Genomic DNA, 18526 nt, shown 5'->3' with positions numbered 1-18526 from the left:
CTCTCAAGTGAATGACCCATACAGGGATCAGCAACCATCCACAACCTCAATGTTATTAGCACTCTGCTGTAATCAACTGAGCTCACCTCAGTGGCAATTTCTCTCATGAGGAGCCCTATGGTAAGTGGCAGCGTATTCAAAACTGTTGGCTGCAGCTTGCAGAATAGATGCTTTTAGAAAAAAGGAAAGGCTTTTCAAAGTTACACTTGATACATTTGATCAGCTCTTGATAAATCCATTAGAGGAAGGATGAGAGTATGAAAAGTTATCTTCTTTTCTAGGGACAGGAAAATAGTTGCAATCTCTTTGCTTCCTAATAACTTTTACTTCTCTCCTGCAACCTGACTCAGTCTTTCGATTTTTTTTTTTTCTCATGTTGAAAAGTTATTCTAATATGAAAAAACTCAATCTAAGGAGCTCTGGAAAGAAATGTCTCATGATCTGTGTGATTCTGGGTAGTAGATGTTAATGTAATCTGAAATCTTTTGTCTTTTGTCATTAGCTGTTGTTTTTCCTGGTTGTTTGTCAGAGATGTATTGCACTTGTTATGTGTCTGGTTCCCTCTCTATTTTTATTCTCTAAATTGATTGCTGCATTCAAAGAGATTTTCTTGCTTTTTTTTCCCCTGAACCAGTACCTATTACTGTCCATTTTGTGTGTGATCCACTGGTTTACCTGTTCTAAATAGAGTATGATGATGAAAAACTATCTCCTGGAGAATCTGCTGTGTACCTTTCTTATGCTGGGAACATGACATTAAAAATATGTTTTCACTGGTAAACAATCCACCTTTTTTGACTTTTTTTCTAGCTTATTGGTCTCTCTCTGCCTTTTCTGTATTTCAAGGTATTTTTCTCTTTTAGTTTAAAACCACCATTGAACTGTACACAATATTTTGCAGTTATTTCTGGATGTTTTGCATAGCTTGGCCTCTTTTTGCCAAGAGGAATTTTTGGCTATGTAGCATATTTTGTATCACCATCCATCCCATCCGGCCCACATAACAGTCTGCTCTGAAACCATAAGTAACTCGGTAGAAGACAGAGCAGCCATGTGCCTGCTCTACTTTCTGCCAGTTTCTGGCATCTGGCTGTACCCACTAGCAGGAAAATGGTTCAAGTCACCTTTCCTTGCCTCCTTTTGCACCTTGATCTCTCTCTGAGAGAGATCAGTTATGTACTGAGCTTGGAGATCCATTTATTAATTTTTCAAGAACTCTCAGCAAGAAAATCCCCTGTGTATGTCAGGTGTAAATACCATAAAACAAGAGAAGGATGTTTTGACAAAATGGGGAGATTTTTTGCAGATTTCCTCTTTAGTGGCTTTTCACTTTAAAGTGTGGCAAGTGATAACACTTGAAAGTGTACAGTGATGTGTCACAGATATGAGAACAAAATGTTCTTTTTCAAGACATGAAGCTCTGTTTTTTTCTACCCAATTGGTATTTTACCTTCTATTTTGTCCATAAAACCACAGTAAGCATGGACAAGCTGAACAATTTTATCTGTTATAAAATTGCTTTTTAAATGGAGGAAGTAAGATGTTTCAAACTCACAAAACCATGCTATACTAAAATAAAACCAGAATATGGGTAGGGTTTACCTGATGTACTTATTATAATTTTTTTCTGATGCAATTTAAAAATTTTTCTGATATCCCTTAATAGGATTTTAACTGTATCATTAGCAGAAAAAAAGTGTTTTCTTGGTATCTCAAAAAAATCCCAACAAAAGTTGCTGTATTGGTTATTAAAAAACCCCAAACCCAATGCAAAACAGAATAAGAAAAGCAAGCCTAAAAGCACAAAATTTTAAATAGGTACTGTAAAGACTATTACAAAGGCTTTTTTAAAAACGTGATATTTGGTGCAATAATTATTGGATATTTGGAACAATAATTATTTGCATACTGCAAGTTTCCAGTAATGGAAATTTCCTTTGCCACATTCTTACACACCCTGTCATTGTAGGGTTCTGTGGACGCTTCAGGTGCTATGTAGTGTTTGCATCAAGAAAGTTCTCTCCTTCTCACAGTGGCCATTGTACCAGCCTTTATTTCCTAACTAGAGAAAACTGAAGTGTTGATTTAACAATTGGAATACTTATGTTCCTTTACTGTACTAATGTTAAAGATTATCTCACTGTGCAAAGGTATTTTCCAAGTGTTAATGCTCACTGTTAGAGCATGTTGTGCTTTACTAAGAGCTTGTACAAATGGGATGTGTTCTGGAGAATCTTGTAGTAAGAGTAGATTATGTGAGTGGTGACGTAAAGCAGAAGGATTGTGTGCTGTTGCTGCACACGGTGAAGGTCAGCAAAAGAGCACATGTTCTGCAGATAGTGGGGCTGAAAGCTACACAGTGTAGCTGTATAAGAAGTGGACATTTGTGTTGAGTTTTCTAATTTTGACATTACTTATGTTCCAGACTGGAATGAAAGCAAAAGCATTTCCGGTACATTCTTCCATCCACCCCCCATCCTTCAAGTCAATCTAAATAGTTCAATTTGATAAAATCAGGATATTTAATTATGTTTTAACTGATTTTTATATTTTCTAGTCTAATTTAATCACATTTCAACAACTATTAACCAAATTACACCAATTATTTTTTTTTATAAAATAGAAATATTCAATTGTGAATAGGCTAAGATGAAATATTTGGGCTATATCACAATGCTTTTTTTAAGTTTTCCATTTGTAATTGATTTTTGTCAAGGGTAATGCACTTCTGTGAAAGATTTTAGTTTTTATGAAGTTATATGTCCTAGTACTATTCACAAGATCTAGGCTGTTAGTACTACCAAAGACCTGATAGATTATTTTACCAACATCTTGCAGTAGGTTTGCTACATTTAGCTTCTTATGATTTCAGATTATTGAGTCAATCAATGGGATAGCATCCTTTGCTAACCTTATTGCCCATGTTGATTACTTTGCCAGATAAAAGTAGAAGTAAGCAAAAAAATTTCATTGAGAAACTTACGATTTACAAGTTTAGATGGTAATATTGGCTTGCACTTCTCAGGAGATGCCACATTCTCTTCATCTGTTACATACTCAAAATTAATAATAAACATCATTGCTACTCCCTCTTGATTTTTCACTGGAATTATATGGGTGTTGCAAATGAAGGTAGATCCTGCAGATGGATTAAAAAAAAAAAAGGGAATACATAAATGGAAGGAAACATAATTTTTTTTCACTTCAGTAAGTTTAGTTACACCAACAGACAGTGAAGAATATTTATTTGACTTCAATAATTGAGCATCAAACATATTATTCTTTAATTTAGAGAATTACGTAATGTTTTCATAGAAAGAAATACCACTGTTCATAATTTCTTGGAATCTCACCGTTACCAAGAGTTGTGTCCTTTGAAATGTCAATTTTACTTTTTGGTTTTTTTTATTCACTGGAAGTGCCTGTATGGACTTGTAATATGGAGACATTTAACACCAAAAGTAGAAATGTGAACACTGTTCCAACCACAGTCCTTGCATAGAAAGCAGAACCTGATTCTTCTAAATGTTGAGCATTCTTCAAGCATTTGGTTCTATTACACAGGATGAGTCATGCATTAAGTATTTATGGATGTAAATATACCACTATTCTTATTTTAGCTCTCAGTCTTTTGGGACTTTGGGGAAATGTTTAGGTTTGTGTTAAACATTTTATTTGTTATTTGTTTTATACTTCATCACAAAAATCTTCTAAACTGCGCTAATAATTTTCAAAAGGGTTTGACTTCAGTGTTATATACAATTTGAAGTATGAATTTAAAAATACCCTAGCTTTTACATACTCAGCCTATACTAAAAGTAACAAAGAGTGTAAACTTTCAATACCTCTGGTGCCCAGAATGTTCTTGTTTAAAAACCTAATTAGAGATTTAAGGAGTTCTTTGTGTTAATTTTTCCACTCTGGCTTTAGAAGCTTTAGTTGACCAGGTCATTAGTTTTGATTTAATTCTTTCTACTAATGTTACAGAACATAGTGGTTCCAAAAATAATGTGATTGCTGTAAGCAATACAATAATGTGCTAAAAATTTCATGCAGACACATCTGTGAGCCGTGGTCTTTCCATGATAACTAGGGACTGGTTTAATGTACATCATCTGCAGTTTAGGCACTCAAAAGCAGTAATCACTGAAACTTGACAGCCGATGCAGTTTAACAAAAACAGATCTTGATCTAGATTGTACAAGAATATTTCTTGTTTGTTTGTTTCCATTGAGGAGAGAGATAGTACAATTTCTATCATTACAACCAAGACCAGATTCTGGCCTCTAATATTTAATGTAGTACTTGCTATAATGTGGCATATATGGCAATTCGAGTCATGTATAAAATTGACATGCTGGCCTTTCAAATTTCGCAGCTGTAACTTCCATGCATTTAATAAAACAGCTAAGCTGTGGCACTTGCCACAGTTTCCATGGTTACAAGCTCAATGTCTTTAGTAAACAGAAAATAAGCTATTTAAGACTGCTCCATTAGAGCTAAAAATAGAAGTGCTGCAGGCCAACCATTGTAACATAGACTGGTTAAACAGAGGGGCTGGAGAGAATTTAGACTTATCTTTGTGGTTTTAGTTGAGCAGGTATCCCCCACTATCTGGAAGTGGGGCTCAGCTGAGGCATGCATGATTTTGAATAACACTGAACTTGAGTGGATCAAATGTTTGTCAGTATCTGCAAAGGAGGATGATGAGGATGCTTCTTTAAAAACTTTCCTGCTTTTGAAGGCAAGGGTGTTTCAGCTTTTGAAATGCTTCCCACAGTGCTAAGTAATGACACTATTTCCCATTTGTGCAGAACATTCCACCCTCAAGAATTTACAAACCTCATTTGTACTGGAGCTAGGGTTTTGCATCTCTGGGGAGATGCAGGAGTTATTTAACAGTCCACAGCTTAAGAACATGGCAAAAAGAGCAGAGGATTGAAAATTTAAGCTGTATATAGAAATATTGCAGGAACAAAAGGTAGGAAAGGTTCATGTGTGGTTTAATTTAGCACAGTTCCTTTGAAGACCAAATACACCACTGACTAGTCAAGTTCACTGTAGTTCATTAGTCTGAATTTTTCCAAGAAAACCAGGCTTTTTTTAAGAGGAAAGGAATATTTACTTTTTTTGTATAACTGAAAGTGGAATGCTGCAAGTTAACCAAAGTATAATGACAGTTGCAGTCACTTTTGACATTGTTAGTGTTTGTCTTTAGTACAGACACTGCTATCTGCTATGCACTTCACAGTATCTAGCTCTATTGAAGGGACAATAAGGAAATACAAAATTCTAAATATCAAGGAATAGTCTAGTATGATTTAAAAAGAAGAGATACAAAGAAATAACATTGGCAAATTCAAAATATAAGCTTTGAGTTGTTAGAGTTGATAGCAATAAAGAAATAATAAGAAGAAGCTTGTTTACAAACAATCTTATTCAGTATTTGCACTCTGGCATCCCACTGCTCTTCATTGCACTCAGCATGCTTTTCCTGTTTTCTCTCTATGCTGAATATTTCAAAAGTAAGACATGTTTCTGATGAGCAATAAAAATGGTAATGTAGTTTTTGGAATTTGCATTTCTTATCTAACAGCACTGGGCAAGTGGATGATTTAATGAGAACAACTAAGAAAATAATACTTTTATAATTAATACATTCAATATCCAGTAATATATCTGCATTTTCTCATGATTACTACTGAGGAGTAATCATGAAATATACCTGTTTTACTCTCTCATTATCATCATTGGAGATTATAGAGGACAAGTTGGACATTTTCTTGTCAGCTTGAATTCTATGGTTGTAGGGACTTGTTTTCTTTTATTTAAGACATTGTTAAGCCCACTGTTTCATCTAGTTAAATTAGTGGAAAAATATCCATATGGGAAGAACAGATTTCACTCCCCTATTTGCTGTGTGGATATGATGTATGATTCCATGGTTACGTACTATGTATTAGTATGATTTCACAAGACCACACAGCCTTGTGTGAAAAAAGTAACTGCTGAAATACATACACAAGTGACAATAAATAGTTAAGAAATAACAACTAGGTATAGTAGGGTTATACAGTGTATAGTAGGGTTATATAAGGATCTATTGCACCATTTGAGCAATTCTGATGAACTATCTGTTTGCATAGTGTTTAAAGCTGACTTGCTTCAAAAGATCAGTACAAGGCAGGCACATCATGCCAGTTAATCTGGTTCATAATCATTATTTACCTTTCCAGTAATTTTGTATGGAAGATTTTTGGGCAGATTTTTATCAGACTGCATCTTCTAGATACAACTGTATTAATTTATTAGAACTGTGGCAGTTCCACTTATAAACAATGTGGAGAGGACAACGCAGCTGATACAACCGTGAAGTGATTCAACACTCCAAATTCTCATATGAAAAACTCTGACAAGTGAACTTTGAAAAATGACAAATCCCAAACAACTAATTTGATTCAGCCTTCCTGGGAACAAAATCTTCACAGGCCATTTCTTATGCCAAGCTCAAAGGATCCCTGAAAAATGAGGCATTTAGGTAATTGTCCTAATTCTGCAGAATTGCCATGGTTTACACAACAAGAACCTTTCAAAATTCATCATGGTTCTACAGGACGGCTCTGGAACCCTCTTGCCCTGAGTGGGTTTTACAGTTTCTATCTGCGTTTCACCATTTAAAAATTTAGACTCCTGCACGCAGTACAAATTTGAGGACAGCCTTCAGAAGGCGGAGACTGGTTTCAATGTATTTTGGAACCAATCTTGGCTCCCTGTGCCAAAGAATTTATGACTTCTCAAATATTTTTTGTTACTAGAGCGGCTGTAGGCAACTGACTAAGGCTATAGAAAGAAAAATATTGAACATGTCCTCTGCATGCATGTAGAAATTTCTGGGCAGAGTGACCTCATACCTGAGTTTCCTAGGATTGTGATAATTTTTTATTTCTCTGACCCACAAGTAGTCCAGTGTAGGTATCTCTACAATTCATAGCCATTTCTGCTCTTTCAAAATTGAAGATAACAAAGAATAAATTAAAACATAACAAAGAAAGAGCCAACAACAGCTTGCCTACTAGAACAAGACCAAAGACAGTCAAAAAATAGAGGCAGAGATACTCTGCATTTTCAGATCTCGACTGTCCTGTTTGCTGTTTGCCAGACAGCTCTGAATTAAACATGTTTGCAGTACCACAATTTTATGATAATACAGGGACAAGAGAAAGATGCTGGATATCCTTTATACTTTTATAAAATAATCACTATTTTTATTTTGGAAATAAATAGCCTCTGCTTCCCTCAATAGGATTCTCACTTTGTCATCAAAACAAGTGCTCAAAATACCTTCTCTCAGACGAATAAACTTAAAACTACCAATTATAGTAGAACTGCAATTAAATATATTTCATATTCAATTGTATACTAAGCTTAGTCTTAATTCTATCACCATTTTACTGAAACGGGGCACAGAAAAGTCCACATAGTTCCCATTTGGTTAGTAATGAAATGAAATGCTGGTTTCATAGATTCTTTTTGACTAGTTACTGTGAAATTATTAGAGTGTGATCGCTATTATGATACATAGAAACTTAATATTGCTCTGTTAAGCTAGAGCTGACTTTCGCAAATGAAAAGAATGCTATGCATTCCAAAACATTACCAATCTTATTTTGTTATCCTATCCGTGTTTATAGCCTTATTTGTCCTTTCATCACAGCTTGGCTTATGGGGATTGCCCAGTGTTAATAAGAACTTCTCTGGGGAAACAAAAGAGAGCTCATCTGAAGGAGAATTAATGTGGAAGATGGGAAAACCTTTTCCATCTTTGGCTGTTCATCATGTAATCTTCATCTTTGGGATGAGGAGCCAAAGCATGGCTTTCTACTGACTCCTAAACTTCACAAATTCAAAATCCTCTTCCCTCCTAATGCCCAAAACCCCCCATGACTTTCTACTTCTTTCAGCATGAGAACGGTCTTGGAAAGGTGTAATACTTTACCAGGCACAACATAAAGGGAATTTAATGAAATTAAATTTATGTGCTAGTCTTGGAAATGGAGATACTGTCCCGCTTTGTGCAGACATTCAGGAAGGCTGAGATGGGGAGCTTTATCCACCATGCTCAGCATACAAGTAGTAACAAGCCCCTTAGGACCATATGAAATGCAATTAATGAAAGTCTCGTTCTCTGGCCTAAACTGCTATTTATAATCCATTTTATCACTAAATTCTGGCAGATAAAGGACATAGACATGCTTTTAATATGGAGTGAGGAAGAGTCACAGGAACTGTGCGGTAGAGGAATTACTTGGAAGGCAAGGTGGGAAGGGGGATACAATATCTTGTGAAATAAAGCTGTTGCTTGCACAGAGCTGCTAAGACTTTCATATTCCTGAAATGCCCTAAGAATTGGGAGAATATTCATATTTTATACAGCTTTGTGTGAGATGTACTTCTGGATTTATTCCCTGTTGTTCCATAGCTACTTTCAGCCAAACTTTAAAAAAAGGAATGGAAGTAAGCCAAAACCTTTGTTTTTCCTATGTGTTGTCAAGGTTCTAGTAACAAAATTTTAAAAACTTGTTTTAGAAAACAAATACTGTGAGTGGTGCAGAAGAATGACACCTGAAATTGACTGGTTGTAATTTATTAATGAGACCAGTATAGCAAAGCATTTTGTATTCTTGAAAGGATACAGACAAAGAAAAAGAAATTGAAAGAAAAACAGTGTCCAGGGAATATTTGCTCTGCTTTGTGTGGTTTTTGTGACTTATCCATGAAGAAAGTCTTTTCTTTTATGCTTAAAATTCAGGAGCCTATTTACCCCCACTTTGAAGTCCACTCTAAGCAAACACTGTGTTAGGTGATGTTTAGTTGGCATTTAGGGACAATTGCACTGGGGATGTGTATTGAATATTCAAGCAAAGCCAGTTTGTCAAATAATGAGGCATGATGTGTATTGTGATGTGGGGTCTCAACATGACCAATCAAGGACTGAAAATCCAATTCTTTCTGTTTCTGTTCAAGCGTAAGCCAGGAACAATGCAGCATGTCAGAAGGAATATTGTTTTAAACAATGCAGAGTTTTACATTCTTTCTAAAATCATGTTAAGAAGTCTATTCCTGTAATGCTGTGTTGAAAAGAGTCATGCAAAATTTCACATAGTTTTATGCCAAAGGGTTCCTTTAGCAGCAAATACCTTTACAAACCTTTTTTTCTGTTAACTAAAACTAAGATTTATTAACAGATTTTCACAACTTAGTCTTCTTCTTATACAATACAAATGAGTGGAAGAAAGACTGAATCTGCCCTGAGAATATTTCCCAGCACTTTGTTATGTATAACCATGTCTCTGCAGACAGATACCACATAATTACTTGCTCAACTCAGTAACAACCCCATGAAAAAAATATCAGACAAATACTTCTGTCTGTTTGTACCTGCAGCTTTTTGCATCTTTGCAATTGGTGTAATTTATTCAGACCTTTGGAGAAATCTGATTTGTAAATACCCTTTATTTTAAATTTTAAATTTCATCAAAACATTGGCTTATAGGAAAGAATTATTTTTGGATGTTCCTTTCTTTCCTGCCCTGCATTTGTTATGTAGCTGCACACATAAAGAATAGGAGAAAACTTGATGCTAAGACTAAAGATGATTATATTGATAGCCACAAAAACATCTATTCTGGGAATCCCAGTTTGAATTGTTGCCTGTTGCTGCCCTTCAATTGGTAGTAGTAGTGTTATAATTATGGTTCTGGTATATATATATATATTACTCGTATATATATATATATATATATATATATATATATAAATATATATATATAAAATATATAGTGGCAATTGGTGGTACTGGTATAATTTTACTTTCTTCTAAAGGTGTTAAAACTGAGACATGAAAAGGGTTTTAATCAAACCAGCATTAAAAATGAATGAAGAAATTAAGGATAACTCAAAGAAACCTTGATCCCATTTTCACAATTGAATTAGTAGATAACAGCCCCACACTATTAAACTGTGTATCATAAATTTACATATGGAACTTTGGGCAATGGGTTATGCAATTCTCTTTAGCTTTTACCTGTATCTTCTGAGCTGTGTCTGTATATTACCATTTTCCAATTCCACCTGACTGAAAATGAGCCACTGTGAGTGGCAAGGATGGGAAATTCACATGCTTCCTATATCTGTGTGACTGTCTATTCTGAAAGACTCAATGCAGAGAACAATTACAAATAGATGATAGATTGAAATGTATTATATCCCTTTTCAGTTGAATAGCTATGTTTAAGGAGGATGGATAGAAACAAGAAGAATATATTTGGCTTTCATTTATTAGGGACCTTACAGTGATTAAATAAGACCTACTTCCTTTGACATTTTACTCCACCCTCCTTAGCAAATATTCATTCTGCCGCTGAAATTGTTACTGATACTAAGATTTGATTTATAAGACCATTTAGGTTTTGTAAGGTATTAACTTACACAGTTTAAAGGTGAGGGAAGAATTTTTAAAGTAACAAACTAAGAAAAAAATTGCCCTCTGGAATCTGTGGACATGTTCATTACTGAACTGGCAAATATGAATATCTCATTTGCTCTCCTTTTAATCTCATTTGTAATATAATTAAATTGGCAGATAAATACTGTTCAAATGCTCATTCCAGCATTTCTTAGGCTACTGCATTGCTAAAATTACTGCTAACATCCTAATTATAATATCTACACCTACACTAATAAGCTATGGTGATTAATTGAAATGCTGAAAACATTTTGTATGGGAGGAAAATTTCCTGCTTTGTTGTTTAAGCATCTATAAACATGTACAGAAGATACAGAGCAGTTAAATATTTGGCAAGGAAAGAAAAATGAATTTAAGTGAAAAATAAAAAAGCAATGACATATTCATAAAGAAAAGACCAATAAAAAAGCATAGAGTGAAAAATGTTGAAAACTACATGGAGGGTAAAGATTTGTTTAGGTTCCAGGCTGCCTGTAGAATAATTCTACTGGAGCCACATCTGGGCCAGAAATTGCAAGATAGGCTTTCTTCTTTCTGACTCTGCTCACCTTAAAACTACATTTGAGTTTTGTCAGAGGGGTTTTGTCAAGAGCACAGACTGAAGTCAGGAGGCCTGGTTCTGACAGTCTTAAACACTCAAGCTGATCTTTCTCAGAGAAACACTCTTGTACATAAATAGTGGGGGGAAAGCTGGATCTGTAATTGTTTTCTGGATAGGTTCTCATTACTGGCAGTTTGGAAAGATGGTATGCTCAAACGTGAGTGTTACCTGGAATCGTTCAGGCCCTAAACTTAGTCTAAAATCTCTTACATGTTGTCTTTTTCTTCCAGAAGTGTGTAGCAAATAGTGTTACTTCTGAAAAGCAATGTCTCTGACTTGTTAAAGGGGATATTTCTGTCTCTGCATATGCAGCTGAACATTTTGGGCCCAGATCCTTGCACCTATGTAAGGTCCCTGAGTGCATTGCACACTGTATCATCTGATACTAAGTCAGACACGGAAGGTCAGGGCAGATTGCACAAAGGGGTACATCTATAAAAAGAACTGAATTATTAAGCCTGTAAACCCTTCGCAAATCAATTGTTGAAGAACTGAGGAAGATTTTTCATTCTTTTGTGTTGTATATGGTGCAGACTATGTGAAAGAAGCAAATCCAATGCTTGTTGTCTTATTTGCTTAATATAAATACTTCTTTTGCACCTGCAGTATAGTTATAGTGAATGCCAGATATACTACACTTGATGAATTTCATAGCTGAAGATTTTAACCGGGAAACATTGCAAACAACAGTTCTATTTTAGAAAGAAATAAACTGAAATATTTCACTGAGAAATTTTAAAAATTAATTATTTGTTCTTTTTAAAGGACAATATTAAAAAGTGATTTTTTTCTACATTGCACATGATTCTTGTGAGAGAAATTATTTTTTAAATGTGCATTTTACTTAAAATATATTAAGAAGTAATTTTCAGGATTAACAGTGAATAGTAAATCCCATTTGCTCAACTGCATGATACATTTGAACTGAGGTAATTTTAAAAGAAGAGATTTTTTTTTTTTTAGATACTGCAATGTGGATATGCTTGACTAGAGTTTTCTGTCTATTAACAAAAGAGAACTCAGAATGTAATATCTTAAAACATAAAGCATCTTAATGTGGGACTGTAATAAAAAATTACCGAAGTCCAATGTCATTGGACTTTGGTCAGTACCACCTGAGAAGGGTCAATGATGAAAGATCAGATTCATTTCTAAAATTGAAGAGGTAGGTGAAAAAAATATAACTTGGCTCAAATCACAATTATGCAGCACTATGTTTTTAGTGGTACCAACAGGCATTTGTATTAGTTTAAGCAATTTTCAGTAATTTTTCAGTCTTTGTCAAGACAGAGAATTTTATTTAGGGAAGGTCATAGTAGGAATTGCATTAATTCAGCAGAATTATGTGCAATTAGAATAGGTTTGAAAACAACTGGATTTCATTATGAAATTATTTTATTTTTCTTCATTTACATTTTCAGTAAGCTTATTTAAAGCATTGCACCAAGCAAATACCAGAGGTATAATTCAAAGTGAAAAACATTGAAAGGACACATTTTCTCTCACATTTTTTAACAGAAAAATAAAGAATTGTAGAATCCTAATGTCCGTTTAAATACATTTTGTGATAATTTTAAATTTAAATATACTTTAAACATAAATCTTTGCAAAAACAATGAGGTGAGAAATAATGGTTCTAGTATCTTTAGTTAGCTGGCCAAGAGTTAGCAAATATTTAATTACATGTGCTAAAATTAAATATGTCTTTTTTCTTTACTTTTCCTCCTCAATTTTTCTCTATTTCCACCTCTCTAGTTCTTTTTTTTCCTCCTAGATATTCTTTTCTAAACCCTCATTAAAAGCTATGCACCTCTGGGCATTCAACTGAGAAATGTCTTATTATGTTCATGAGAAAAGGGATCTCAGGTTTGTTGAATATTGCCCATCTTGCAGAAAATGTGCAGACTAAGACTTTTTTTTGTTAAAGTAACCTCATTTATTTTCCCAAATTAAACTACATAAACTATTTTAAGAACTAACTGAATAACCTTGTAAAGAAGAATGGAACAGAAAAAAAACCCAAACAAAACCAACACCAAACCACAAAATGAAACCCACAAAACCTCCCCAGAACTCCAGTTTTGTAATTTGTTTCATTTATTCAAGGTGTTGGTCCAGATACAATATGAAGTAAAAGAATGATCCAGATTCTGTCCTCACTGACACTCTGCCATTTCAGGGAGAGTATGGGTTTTTTTTTTGAGATACAGTTATTAAATATATCAGAAAGAAGAAGTCATTAAATGACCATACAGTATGAAGGGTGATACAGAAAAACAGATCAACAGCAGATCCCCAGAGGCAAAAGGGAAATGTTGTGATTCCTGCAAATTTTCACAAGTGCAATGTACATTCAGTTCCATTGGTCAAATGGAAGGAGAACCATTTTCTAAATATAGGTGCTTTTCTTATTGGAAAATCCTACTCAGGAAACATATCTTTCCTGATGTTTTCTAAGTGAATTGATCATGAGTAGCTTGAAATACACAACCCCAAGCTTGTAAAAAAAAAAAAAAAAAAGTCATACAGGGCTAGATTTAAAGTCATTGTGTGCCTTACAGTGCTTTACTGTAATCCAGAAAAATGTATCTAAAGGGGAAGAATGGCCAGACACAAAATGAGGGATTCTTGTTGCATGCAGTAGCTATTATAAAGTCCTGATAACAGGGACAATGATGTAGAAACCCTCTTCAGTGGGAAAGTCAACTGTGAAAACTGGTGGAAGTAGTCAAGCTACTTGGATCATAAAACAAATGGATGTAACCTCCCAGGACAAAAAAAGTAGTGGCATTTGGGAGTTCTTTTCAACACAAAATCATGGGATTTTGAATGCATGTTAATAAATGTTGTGGGAGGTCTATGTACAGAAGGTTTGTCAAACACACCAGCAAAATATTAACTTCTGATAAAAAGAAAAAAGAATCTGTTTCCTGGTGCAAAATTTCCAAGCCAAACAATGTATTTTTAATTCAAGTTCTCATTAGAACTGGTAAATATGAATAACTTATTGGACTAGAAATTCATGGCTGCCCTAGGGGTGGTTTTCATGACCTGATTGCAATCAGTTTAGACAAACAAAGAACAATCCCAAGCAGCAAAACAGTGGTCCTTCTAAATGCGTAATTTTCTATGGTTGAGAAAAATGTAAGCAGAAATAATTGGGAGGAGAAATCAGACAAATACATGAATGAAAATTTGTAATTCTTAATGAGAATGTTAAATAACTAAAGAGTAGCAATTCAAAGGTGCTGAAGATCTTAGCAAGTTCATCTGCACTGAGTGCAAAAGTAAGGGTAACAAATAGGGATTAAAAGCTATATATTGAATGGAGAATAGAGGAAGTAAATACACATCTGTGGAAACTGGAGGTATGGAATACTTCAAGTGGACAGAGGAACGTGACAACTATGGAGACTAATGAGACTAGGGAGACTAAGTGAATACTCTCATTAGTGAATACAAAAAGCAAAAAAATAGCTCCAGTAATAGGAAGAAATTCTTTACTGTGAGTGTACTGAGGTTCTGTAACAGGTTTCCCAGAGAAGCTGTGGATGCCCCATCCCTGGGGTTTTCAAGGCCAGGCTGGATGGAGCTCTGAGTAAGCTGTTCTAGTGGAAGTTGCCCCTGCCCATGTCAGGGGGGTTGGAAAGAGAGGTTCTTTAAGGTCCTTTCCAACCCAAGCCTTTCTATGGATCTATGATTGTGCCAACATCCATAAAAGGGATACAGTGGCAATGAAATGACTGTATGGTATGGAGACTGACATCAGTTGTAAGCAAAATAAGGAAACCTGTGATATTAGATTAATTTAACAAAGAATACCTGACAGGAATGTAATTAATGTCACTCAGTGTGGTAATGCAGACATTATTAATGGACAAGAAATCTCATTTTATATTTATATTCTTTGTATAAAAACCCCAACCATGTAGTCATTACAGACATGCATTTGTAAGGTAGTCTACTGATTTTTATGCAATATTCTAATAAAGTAATAGAACTATAATTGTAAAAAAGCTCATTACATGGTTTACAAGTTGTCTGAGAGCTTCTGAAAAGTCATTAATGGAGAATGACAATTCAGTGCCAGTTTCTAGTGAAAGTCCACAGAAATGACCACAGTAGCATTAATTTGCTTTGAAAAGATCTGAAGAAAATATAAAATCCTTCTATGAAATGCATGGATGCTTCATAAACCAGTTGTGAAGTAGCTAATGATGTGCTAATTAGTCAAAATAGAAGCACTTAAATTATTCTATAAGTGGGACATAAAATGCAAAAAAATGCATTATGAAATGGTAGATTTAGTCAGACAGTTAAAGAACCAGGGCATGTAGGTTGAAATCAAAAAAAGACAGCTAATGTACTGTCTCACAAAAGAAATAAGAGGATAATATGTAAGAATGGTGAACAGAGCCTGAATAAAGAAATAGAATAAGAAGTCAACCTTTCCCTATATATATATGGCACTTAGGGGACTAAAACTGGATTGCTGCATACATTTTTTGGCATCTGAATTCTTAAAGTCCATTGAAAAATGGAAGGGGGCATAAAAATGACCAGAGGAATAGCATTCTTCAGAATGGTGCTATTGACATCTTTAAGATGTCAATCTTTGTTGTTTAGTGAAAAGTGGTTTGAGAAGTGACTTGCATTACAATCAGTAACTGCATGTCAGGAGTGCTGAATACTAAAGAGCTGTTGAGTCTAGCAGAAAGAGCTTGAATGTCTGGAAGTTAAAGCAGATAATTCAAGCTGTATCCTCTGGATACAGAGGATCAGAGGAAGCAGTGGTTATCCCTCTCTTTGTGTTTTTAAATCAAGACTGGAAGAATCAGACAAGTCCTTTTAATTCAACAAAACCACCTATGTAATATTCATCTTCATAAAGTTCTAATGTTTCTTCTCAATATCTCATTTCAATCAAGGAGGAATTCAGTGCTTCCTGTCGCAACTTTGCTCTGAATACACAGTGCTCCACAAACCAAGATGCTGCCTCTGTCCTTCCTGTACTTGGGATTAAAATTTCATGTACTCTCCTTAGTCAACTGGTAAAATTTCAAAAGCTGATCATGATTTTGATGTTCTGATCTTAGTATGAGGTGGGATCCCAGTGGAAGCAAGGCCAAGTGACATGGGAAGAACACAGAGAGGCTACTTGCCACTGTAGAGAGACATTTTGTATGGTCAAAGCTCAATTGGAGTTGATGATCCTGATGGATCCCTTCCTACACAGCATATTCTATGATTCAGTGATTCCATGGGATCCATTCTGAGCATGTTTTGGCACAGCCTTTTGTAATTGTGGTGTAGCAGTGGATTAAATTCACAAAGCATGATTCCTAATCTCTTCCTCTATCCTGCTGATGGACATAGCAGCAGATGGCTGTGGATGCACATGCCTGTTTTTCACTCAGATGCATCAGCAGTGCTAAGTCAGTACTCTCCAGGGCAATGTGTGTGGAGGTGTTGTGCCTCTGTTTTCCTCATTCTCTCATCAGCAAAGGGCAGTGGTTCCCAACACTGACCCTCCCAATAATGGTTGCTGGAAAATGTGTTTGACTGCTATTCATTGCTCAAACAACAATTTCCTGTCTCCTTTAGGAAAAAAGCAGAGGACAGATGGTGATGCAGGATGAAAGCACTGCCAGTGCAAAATCATTATCATTAACTACATCTTCCCACAAATAGTACATATTTATCTGTCAAAATGAAACCTCCCTAATGAAATGTTAAAACTTTCCTTTGCAATAATTCTTTTAGAATAAAAGCTCTTTTTATCTACTAACAACTCCACCTGATTAACTAAGAGTGTAACTGTTCCTGGACATGGCAGTGGAATTTATTCTTTATTTTTGAAAGTAAATCCAGCTTAACATCCCCTAACCTTCACAGAAAGCTCATGTTCTTAGGCTGGAATCATGCCCTTAGCGTCCATACTTGATGGCTTCACATGATGTCCTGACTACCCATATGTATGTCCATCTGTTAGGCTGGCATTGTGCCCTCCCACAAGTTGCTGGACTTTGGCCCTAGGACACGGCTGGGGACTCAGTGCTTACTTAAATACTTATGTGACTTCCTCTGTGTGTGTGTGTGTGTGTGTGTGTATGTGTGTGTGTGTGTGCTGTAACCCTCCTGCTTCTAATGGACAGGATGGAAGGTATTTACCTAATTTGCTTTGGGCAAACCAGACTAAATGCAACCCAGAAGAACTTTAGATAGGGGTGTTTTTGGTAGAAAAATTGTAAGCAATTCCATGGAGTGAATTGGATTTTCCAAATTGGGTATGTAAATCTAAACAGTTTACTAGCAAAGCATTACTTTTTCTTAGGAAGAAATGCAAATCCTACAGAGGGAAAAAAAGTCAGTGGTAAACAGTAATTTTGAGACAGACCATTATCAGACACAAGAATGAAGTTTTCATGTGCTAAACACTAAAGGGAGGTGGTTTTAGAAAGGTATCTTTCCTGAAAGGGCTGGACTTCTCAAAGTCTTCACATAGTGTTTCATATTGCTTATCATGATTTTATGTTGCCAGCTTTGTTTTTCAAGTTGAAAAAATGTGCTTTTCTTATCAACTGCTTCTGGGTGGCATCTAGTTAGCAGCACACATCCAGGCTCAATCCACATAAGGAAAATGTGCAATTCCAAAGTCCTGTCTCTGCAAACCCTGCAGCTATTGACTCAGGCTCTCCTCCAGGAGGTGTGCTGCCTGCTCTTTTTCCTTTCTATCACATATGCATGCTTCCTAAGAGAGCCCATTAGGCTGTAGATCCCTTAGCATCTCTTGTCAAATTTACTACACAGCACACACAGTTTTGACTTCTGATTTACTACTGGGACAACAGAAGAAAGGAAAAATGTAGATGGAGTAGAGGATTTTCTGGGGCAAAATCACTTAAAACCCAAATTAATATTTTTGCAAATGAAAACAATGTTTTCTGAAATATATTTTCTAATGTTTCCTGGAAGATGAAACTTTGGTTTCTGCTGACAGAAAGACTGTGCTCTGCCTCATATACTCTTGTAGGAGACTGTGGCACATTTACCCCACTCATGAACCTTTTTGTAGGAAAAAGGATGAATAAGACTCAGAGTTTAACGTCTTTTGTTTGTCATCTTGACTTTCAGTTTCCAGTAACAGTCTATCAGCCTTCCTTGGACATCTCTTTCAAATGCCTTACAGTAACTGGCTTAAGACATAACATGCTTCAGGTACAGTGCAAAACGGAATTCATAATACTAAATGATGCAGCCTTCACAGCCACAGCCCACTTTTGTCAAACTGCATGTTCCATGTGCTGGTTCTTAAGACAACTTTAATAGTTTGTTTAGGTATCTGTATGAAAAATGAATTCTGCTTATAATTCTGTTCTTTTATTTATGGGCTAAATTGT

At 35.3% G+C, this 18526-nt stretch overlaps 1 protein-coding gene and 1 long non-coding RNA gene across 3 annotated transcripts in view; one reads left to right on the top strand and one right to left on the bottom strand.

Moving 5' to 3' along the window:
* Positions 1 to 18526, bottom strand: part of KCNH7 (potassium voltage-gated channel subfamily H member 7) — a 210725-nt gene that overhangs the window by 81794 nt on the left and 110405 nt on the right. Inside the window, exon 3 of the mRNA XM_053947398.1 lies at positions 2980 to 3139. Within this exon, the coding sequence (XP_053803373.1) occupies positions 2980 to 3139 (160 nt within the window). The remainder of the gene's footprint in view (positions 1 to 2979; positions 3140 to 18526) is intronic.
* The window catches only part of LOC128790565 (uncharacterized), a 58202-nt gene that overhangs the window by 13078 nt on the left and 26598 nt on the right, over positions 1 to 18526 (top strand). The gene's annotated exons all lie outside the window — the stretch shown is intronic.

The sequence above is a fragment of the Vidua chalybeata genome, chromosome 7, assembly GCF_026979565.1.
Source record: "Vidua chalybeata isolate OUT-0048 chromosome 7, bVidCha1 merged haplotype, whole genome shotgun sequence".
NCBI classification, from domain to species: domain Eukaryota; kingdom Metazoa; phylum Chordata; class Aves; order Passeriformes; family Viduidae; genus Vidua; species Vidua chalybeata.
The sequence above is the reverse complement of the archived record's forward strand: the minus strand, read 5'-3'. Positions and strand labels throughout refer to the sequence as shown.